Source organism: Papaver somniferum, chromosome 10, assembly GCF_003573695.1.
Source record: "Papaver somniferum cultivar HN1 chromosome 10, ASM357369v1, whole genome shotgun sequence".
Classification (NCBI taxonomy): domain Eukaryota; kingdom Viridiplantae; phylum Streptophyta; class Magnoliopsida; order Ranunculales; family Papaveraceae; genus Papaver; species Papaver somniferum.
In genome coordinates this window covers 59,971,884-59,980,975 of record NC_039367.1, presented here as the reverse complement: position 1 = coordinate 59,980,975, position 9,092 = coordinate 59,971,884, and the positions used below count along the sequence as shown (strand labels likewise).

Genomic DNA, 9,092 nt, shown 5'->3' with positions numbered 1-9,092 from the left:
GTGGTTTGTACTTACTTTGATTCACAGCACCCTTGTACTTACCGTAATACACTTTGTCAACTTTGCAGTTTGTGATTGTCTCTTTAGCTGGATGGGGTTCAGCTATTTACGGTGGTTACAAATTCTTCTCTGGAGGCAAGAAAGGAACTGAAGAGGTACTTGGTTGTTATACTAATAAGGCCTAGCTGCTTTTTTCATGTGTACTCTTAAAGTACTGCATCTTTATCTGTTGTCAGCGCCTAAGTTAGGTGGCTTGCGAGTTACCTGTGTCTCTGGGTTGAACTGAGCATTTTCTCATCTCCCTAGTTCTAAATTTCTAATTGGAGATTGGATACTCTTGAACTTACACCCATGTCAGACAAGTCTCCAGAAATTCAATCCCAGATACATAGGTTGCACAATAATTGAGATAATTATGGTCTTTACCTGCCACCATGATTGACGGACTGAAAAAATGAGAATATTTATCCCGCACTATGTTGTTCCCATTTCATGTTTGATACTTTGATGTGAAAATTAGGATGTGTTCATATTACCTAACCGGCTAACCCATCTACTTATTGGGGCGTACTTCACTGACAAATAATTTTCTTGTCTTCGCAGAAAGTGGCTGAAGCAACTCTGCAGAAAGTGGTTGAAGCATCTCACTAGGCTGGGTCCAGAATTTTGTTTCTGTTGTGGTCGTTCTTAAGTTCACCTCCAAATAAGTTTACCGAAAACATCAGATCCTCTGTGGGGACTATATTTTTCTTTTGTTTTGAGATAATCCAGTTTGTGAGTATTTTTATTTGCGAACCCTCCTGGATAATGTTAGGATTGATATTCATTTTGTTCCATTCGTCGTTCCGATGAATTGGTCCTGTACCTGGTTTATCAATAACAGTTTCTTCCTTGTTCAAGTAAGGGCGCCAAACAGTTTATTTAGGCTTTTTTTGTTGTTGTTAAAATTAACAACAAAACCTTGTCATCCAGATTTCCCTATTGATCAATTTTGGATGGTGCAAACTAAACAGAACCCTGTGATCTGCATTCTGTGAACCTATACAAATGGCTTATTATTTCCTTTCTCAAGCTGGATATGTTCCTGCCAAAATGTTGTTGTATTGACAAGGTAATAAGCAATAATAATACAAGCACACCAACAGAATTTACACAAGACTACGCTAAATTTACTAATGAAACATGCAAGTTTCTAAGCTCTTCTTTTGCCTCTCAGCGTAAATGGGTATTTACCCAAACTGGATACTGATGAATACATGATACACTTCCATAATAGAAAATTACATGCAACAATGCAGCAACAACAACCCTCTCTGACACAAGTCATTATAACTACAAAACTTCTACCTGAATATCATGTTTATGATATTGTATAGATGAGTCTATTGAGGACCCCTTGACACCAATCAAAGAAAAGGTTTTATACAAGGTATCAGTCCACATCCATTACTTCAGCTTCAACATCAACAACTGGTAGAGAAGAGGTTTTCCCAGTTTTCCCTGCATATAGACATTCCTCAGCAACTAATTAAAGTTCAAATGAAAATCTATTCGAAATTACCCGAGGTTCAGTTTATTGTTTTTGAAAGATTCCGGTAATGCAGTTCCTCAACAAGGAAATACCTTTCTTGCCGGAGAAACCATCAAATGCTTGTCCATACGTGGTGGACTGATTTGAAAAGATAGTTGGTTCTTTTACAAACTTACTGCCCTTGACTGAAATACATATCAGAATATAGGAGTATAGTGCTATTATTAACAATATGTTAAAAATGACTTGGATAAAAGAGAAGTAAAACCATAAGATTTTCATCCTAGGAATCAATGCAACCACAAAGTAATCTGCATGCATGAGTTGGGGGTGGAATAGTTGTAAGTTCACACTCTATTTGTTACGGAAGTAAGTTCTTTATTTTCTTCTCCTCTCTTTCAATAACACATGTACACTTAGAATGCAAATGAGAATTATCTATTACCTGAGAAAGGTTGACTACAGTAGGGGCAAAGCTGCGGACCATCTTTCATAGAAGATCTGAATGACATCAGGTATTTTGAATCAGTAGTTTCAATGAAAAAGATGTAAAAACTAAGAAGTTGCTATCAACTAATTAAGTGTCACAATATTTTCAGTTTTCTTACTTGAACATTTGAAATTCATTTCCACAGTTGGGGCACTGCAAGACAGGTAGAAACAGAAATATTCAATTTAAGGGCACTGAAGAAATATAATGAATTAACACACCGGTGTAAAGCATCCTTAAAGTATAAATTTGTTGGATTACTTGATAAAATCAAGATTGATTTATCTCTTATGATATAGTGGCATAAAATAAAAGGGTTCTCAAATAAAAGAAAATCAGATGTGAGCGAAAGCCTTACACTGTCTTGTACCATATCCTGACCTGCCCACCAGATGAAAGCACCCAGCCCCAACGCCGGTAAAATTATTGCCAGTAGCTGTTTAAGAAGAAAGAAAGAAATTTAAAGAGCATGTAGTAAATAAATTTCTTCACGCAAGCGTAAGCAAGAATGCTACTACTATGTTTGTAATGGTCGCACCATTTCGTAGAGGGCAGTTTTCATTATAAAAGTTGCACTTTTTCATTGAAGGATATTCCCTCACTAGGAAGGGAAATGATGAAAGATTGAAGAAAAGTAAATCTGTGCTTTTTGTTCCACGAACTAGTAGATCTTCATGCCAAATGCATGTTATTGACGTCTTTTAACCTGTTCATTATGCATACGCCTACTATTTATTTGCTTGAGAATCTTAAGCACACAGTGAAACCTGTTCATGCAACCGGTTTTTTAAATGCAATAATATAGCTTACACCCACACAGGCAGCTGGTAAAATTGACCTCCCAGATGAGAGACGGTGTCAAAACTATTCAAGCATTGTCGGTATTGACATGTTCATGTGATCTTTCATTAGCGGCAACTAAGTAAAAACATAAACCATGATTACCTTCTTAAACTAGTAGTGAAATAAGCTTGAGTTCCATTTGAGCATTTTCGACATCCAAGTTAAGGGAGGCCATAAAACTAGCACATCCATTGTTTTTTTAAACGACATAAATTTCAGTACAAAAAAAAGAATTCTCAGCAAATCAAGGTATACCTGATAATGCAATTTTTTAGCCAAGTTAGTGAAAAATCAAGAAAAATTAAGCTTACCCAAAGTGAAACAATTGCATCCAAAATCCATCCTAGTTGGTCTGTCACTGAAAGATAAATTAATCCAATTACAACAGCAATATTACCCAAAAGCTTCCCAGTGTTGTTGTTACCTCCTCCTCCACCACCTCCGCCACCACCACCTCCATTAAGGCCAAACCCTCCGTTAGCTTTAACAACTACAACCCTTTTCTCATTCTTCCTTATCCTTCTCTCTAACCTCAAAAAAATCTCATTTTTCTCCCCTAACAAAAATCTTTTCTCCTTTAAACCTCTTAATTTGAAACCATTTTTAGCTCCTGATGGAGAATGAACTAGTGGGTTGCGAGGAAAAGCTTCTTTTTCTGTTTAGATCATCACATGAGCTATTTAAAATAGAAAAATTGATAGAAATTTGAAGATTAGTCATGGAAATCAGAGTAAACCTTATAAGACAATCCAGTAACTTCTTTTTTGAGGGTCTATGGAGAATTCATGGCGGGTGGATTTGAACTTTGAAGTGAGAAGCTAAAAAGAATAGCAAGAACTGAAATTTGTTTATTTGCTCAAAAGAATTTATCCAGTTGCCGTACTTGTCTACCATACAGACGAGAAAGAGAAACCTGGGTATGCCTTGTTTGTATATACCACAAGATCCCACTGTTTAGTGGTCCTAATGCCAGTAGATTGATGGTTGGGATGGCCTAGCAAACTGCTCTAGGAAGTAAAAGATTTGCATCAGTTCAATTTTTTTACAGAGTTCATGTGAATATTGGCTTTTGGCCATTCTTTTTTCCTAGGTATTTGGTTCAGTAGGAAGCCACATCAGGACAGTAAGATAAAGTATGGACATTAACATCAAAAAATTTAAAGGATTAAAAAATCATTACGGTGCAGTCTTACAAGCTACGAGCAAGCAAGAACAATGTGATTCGTAACATTTACATGTGTTAATTAACGGCCACCCCTCATTTTTCGGTTGTCTTACAGAGTCGGTCATTCACTCTTTTTTAGCTTTGCAAAGACATCTCCACTGTAAGGTGAAACATGGAATGCGTACTGATGAAGAACAGAAAAGATAACCATTTCTAGACATACTAAGATGTTTTGATAAGCTTCTTCAATGTGTTCAACATCTAACCAATGAGATCGGATTATACCAGCAGATACTAGGATATCCAGCACAACTCCCTGCACAAGATAGTAACAAATACAACTTAAACAAACATGATATTATTAACTACGAAAAAGTTAAAGAAAGTAGTAAGCGTGGAGGATTCGATTATAAATTTGGCTTCAGGCATTCCATTTCTCTTAAAATTAGCTGACTAGAAGATTTGAACACAATTTAAAGGAACTAATAAGACGAGAAACTTACCTGCCAAAAGCAGAAAAACACAATTCCCTTGATGCACAGAAACTTGGCAAGAGGCTTATGTGGTTCCAACTCCTTAGCAAACACATGATAAAAGATCACGAGAGAATAGAGAGCCAGGGATACAGAAAGGTTGAGAATGATGGTGAATGTCCAGCTGACCCAACTTGGGTACAGTCCTAGAAGTTGAAGTGCTATCATTAGAATAGAGCATACAGGCCGAATGATGACAAACTGCCAGGTCCAGCTTTTCAGTTGCTTCAAAATTTGATGGTTAAGATGCACAGTGCGAGGCTGCAGGTAGAATAATCTAGTCTTAGAAATCAGATAATCATTGTCATACGACACATAGTGTTCTAGGCAAACAAATCCTAAAATTCAAACTGTGGTTGTCTTGATATTCTCATTGTGTCTCCTACCTATATAGTCTGCACGTTTGCAGGTCATCAGGTATTTCTAAAATACACACATCGGTCACAACCACGAAACTAAATTACAAAAGGGAACTCCAGAGCTACAAACAGTCTATCACGTGACTTGTTTTGACACAAAGACAAGCAAAACCTTTCGAGTAACTTCTATTTAATTCACCTCTAAACAAGGCATGGAAAAAGAAATACTTCATACCTGAAAAAGAGTCATTGGAAATGAATGGTGAATTGCTCTTCCTTTGATTTCATCAGGCACTATATTGTTGCTAATGGAGATATTCAAGTAACTGTACAACAAAGCAAGGAACTTGGCAATCACCTGCAATTTTATTTCAATAACAAGATCAAAAATGACACTACGGATCCAATTTCAAGGATAAATTATGAAGAGGAAAAGATTAAAAAAAAAACGAAGAAATGAACAAAACTTCCAATGACAGAGTAGGCGTAACTTACAAGAGCCTCATAGCATTCCTTGATTGAATCCAAAAACATGAAGAATGCTTTACTTCCTTGGAAATCCAACAAACCCACAAACGAGTCAACTGCATAAATGGGTGCCATGAGGATGATTATTATGATAGCTTTCTGCTCCTTTGGGTTCTTCCAATAGAAGAGATGTTGTGAAACAAGCTGTACTGTGAAATGCATTGATGCCATAGCACAGAATGCAGATCCTAACAGCATGATTTGTCCTCGATCCATTGTACTAAAATCCATGATTACTCAGTGAGTCGACAGTCTTGGCGCAGAAACCTGCCAAAAACCATAAACAAATTGAATACATGTAAGAAAAGCAGACACAACTCCACATAGCCATTAGTGTGATAGAATATACAGTAGTCTTTTTACTTCAAAGCGGTTACAAAGGTGTATTCTAATTTCCTTCATCTTGATCAGATACTTGGGGAAAAAAAAACATAATCAATATATAAACATCAATTTTAGTTGTGACACTATTATGTTTCAGCTTGAGGTTCAAGTAAAGAAAAACAACTTAATATCTATCTACTAGCAACAATTCATATAAAAACCGTGAATTTATTGGGTGGAAAACCCTAATTACAAAAACAGCAAAATTAACAAATAACAACATGATCTCTAAAAGAATCTTAGATCAAACCACACATAACTTAAAATGTTCTTCTCAATAATCTGTAAATTCGGAAATAAGTAGCTGTAAACAAATAAGAAAGCATAGCTCTAAGCTGATTAAATTTAAGGGAAGAACAATTGTGCAAAGAGAGAACTTACAAAAGCAATTCGAGATTGATAACTGACCGAGTCAACAATTTCAAAATCTCTTTTTTCTTCGAGGAATTTAATTTAAGAAAAAGTAAGGGTTGGAGACGATAAGAATGATCAGGTTCAGAGAAACATATAGAGAGGGAGTTTGAGTCAAGAATTTCACTCTCAGCTCAGGTTTGTTTGTACTTCCTTGACGATTTTGATGGCGTGAAGACTGTAGAGAAGACTGAAAGTGAAGTCAAGAGTCTCAGAAGATCGAATGGGCTTGGGCCGTGGTTTACGGAGGAGTAAAGACTGATAAGAGTTGTGTTCTAAGGCTTAGTCCTATGGTCCTTCAAGATACTTTCAACAAGGTGCCACGTCACTATGAATCATCTCCAAGCCCCTAGGATGGTTCAACATTCTCCGTAGAAGCGCCATATGAAAAGACGCTGAGCGACCAATAGTTTGGCACTTCCTCTAGAGCACCAAATGGTTAGCCTCTTAACCTAGTCAACTCCAGGATTACCCATAAAACCAATAGCAGGATTGAGTGGAAGATAATGGACGGACAAGACGCTTTTACAGTGAGTGACTGCCTGAAAAAGCGGGGGTCTAACAACACCACCCAATATTTCGCTTATCAATCTGTATGGACCAACTCTGAAATACTTTGCTAGAGAATCAACTAGACAGTCAGACTCAATCTAGATAAAAGCATCTCAAGGAGTTAATATCTCTCTCTTGATTTGATTTTTACTCAAGCTAAAATCAATAGCGAGTCTTTATCAAATACAAGGAATAACTTGGACGGTACCAAAGACCAATTTCCAAGGATCAATCAATATCAATCAACAACCAAAGGTTGGATTTCCAATTGATGATTATGAACGCACAACCTGTATTATTTCAATTGTATAAAATATAATGCGGAAAAGAAATAACACAGACACCTGAAGTTTTGTTAACGAGGAAACCCCAAATGCATAAAAACCCCGGGACCTAGTCCAGATTGAATACACACTGTATTAAGCCGCTACAGACACTAGCCTACTCCAAGCTAACTTCAGACTGGACTATAGTTGAACCCCAAGCAGTCTCCCACCGATCCAAGGTACACTTGTACTCCTACGCCTCTGATCCTAGCAGGATACTGCGCACTTGATTCCCTTAGCTGATCTCACCCACAACCAAGAGTTGCTGCAACCCAAAATTGCAGACTTGATAATAAACAAATCTGTCTCACACAGAAAAGTCTATCAAAGGATAAATATGTCTCCCACAGATAAACCCTAGGTTTTGTTCCGTCTTAAGATATGAAATCAAGGTGAACAGGAACCAATTGATAATCCGGTCTTATATTCCCGAAGAACAGCCTAGATTAATCAACCACCATTCTACAATCCTTCCTGACTACACAGGCGGTTTGTCGAGGAATCACAAACAGTGAGACGAAGATGTTTGTGACTTCTTTATCTTGCCTATCGGAGAACTCTTTCGATATCAAGCCAATCAAAGATTGTACTCGTACAATAGAAGATGCAAGATCAGATCACACAACTACGATAAAAGTAGTATCGGTTTGGCTTCACAATCCCAATGAAGTCTTTAAGTCGTTAACCTGGTTTTAGAGAAGAAAACCAAAGGTTAAAGGAGAATCGACTCTAGCGAGCGCACTAGTATCACACACAGACGTGTGGGGATTATTTTTGTACAATGCTAGATGTCTCCTTTATATAGTCTTCAAATCAAGGTTTTGCATTAGTTACAAAGAAATCCATATTCACCGTTAGATGAAAACCTGATTTAGATTCAAGCTAATATTTCTCAACCGTTAGATCGAAAACTTAGCTTGTCACACACACTTGGGTAGACATTTACTGGGTTTGTGAAAACCATGCCCAAACGTGTACGTGTATCTTGGTTCAACATAGTAACCCAAAAGGTTAACCATATGAGCATTTCATATTAACCTTGTTCTTCTTCACCATAACTAGTTCAATTGACTCAAATGAACTAGTTAGAGAGTTGTTCAATTGCTATGAGATCTTATGTAACTACACAAGACACAATTGAAACAAAGATGATTCGATTCGATTGAATCGGCTCATGAACTTTATAGCCACGGTTTGCATAAAACATTCCTTAGTAATTTAAGTTTCATGTTCAGAGCACATCTTTAGATCATAACCTTTTAAGCTCACAAACAAGTTCGCGGACTTAAGACAACCGGTGGAGTTTTCCAAACTCAGCAGAAAATCTCGGCAAAGAGACTTTCGCCAGTTCGCGGACTAGGTTCGCGGACTTACACGCAAACGAGTTTTTGGAAAATCCCAGCAGAAATTCTCGGTACAAGAACTTCCGTCAGTTCGCGGACTGGGTTCGCGGACTTGGCAACGCCAATTCCTCCGGTTTCTCTCAATCAACAAAGTTCGAAAACTTCGGATTAAGGAATACATGGTTATGTAATCTAAACTCTCATTCCAATCATTGAGACATTCTCAGAGGACGTTATATAGCCGTTATTCACAGACCGTTTCGCGCCAGAGCAATTCTCAAAGTAATTGAAACTTTTCATGACCTTGATCACTAGGTGAAGATAAACTTGATCAAAGTGAAACACTTTACCAACACATGATTTCGAGATATAGATATGCGAGATATACTCGGATCGAAATATCAAATGTGTATGATCCAGTCTATAAGTAGGAGATAGAAGAGATAGACTTTTGAGTGATAGATAAGTTCAAGTATCCACATACCTTTTTGGTGATGAAGTTCCACGGTTCCTTGAGTAGGTCTTCGTCGTTGTATGATGAATCGCCATGAAGTCCTTGAGCTCAACTACACTTTTCTATCCTAGTCCGAGACTTAGCTATGTAGGCTAGAAATCAAGACTCATAGT

At 37.3% G+C, this 9,092-nt stretch overlaps 2 protein-coding genes and 1 long non-coding RNA gene across 3 annotated transcripts in view; 1 reads left to right on the top strand and 2 right to left on the bottom strand.

The window, feature by feature from the left end:
• Positions 1-861, top strand: part of LOC113317516 — a 976-nt gene extending 115 nt beyond the window's left edge. Inside the window, exons 2-3 of the long non-coding RNA XR_003343603.1 lie at positions 69-155; positions 604-861. This is a non-coding gene — a long non-coding RNA (uncharacterized LOC113317516). The remainder of the gene's footprint in view (positions 1-68; positions 156-603) is intronic.
• A 286-nt stretch (positions 862-1,147) lies between these two features.
• Positions 1,148-4,126, bottom strand: LOC113315689. The gene is made up of 7 exons (XM_026563949.1): positions 4,114-4,126; positions 3,176-3,519; positions 2,380-2,457; positions 2,140-2,174; positions 1,977-2,032; positions 1,624-1,716; positions 1,148-1,500 (listed from the first exon to the last, which is right to left on the bottom strand). The coding sequence occupies exons 1-7, from the start codon at positions 4,124-4,126 to the stop codon at positions 1,433-1,435; spliced, it is 687 nt and encodes a 228-aa protein (XP_026419734.1). The 3' UTR covers positions 1,148-1,432.
• On the bottom strand, positions 4,004-6,401 carry LOC113318776 (transmembrane protein 184C-like). Its single transcript, XM_026567022.1, has 5 exons — positions 6,215-6,401; positions 5,417-5,716; positions 5,157-5,279; positions 4,533-4,823; positions 4,004-4,345 (listed from the first exon to the last, which is right to left on the bottom strand). Exons 2-5 carry the CDS (start codon positions 5,678-5,680, stop codon positions 4,151-4,153), a joined length of 873 nt encoding a protein of 290 aa, XP_026422807.1. The 5' UTR covers positions 5,681-5,716; positions 6,215-6,401; the 3' UTR covers positions 4,004-4,150.
• Between the last annotated feature and the right edge of the window lie 2,691 nt (positions 6,402-9,092).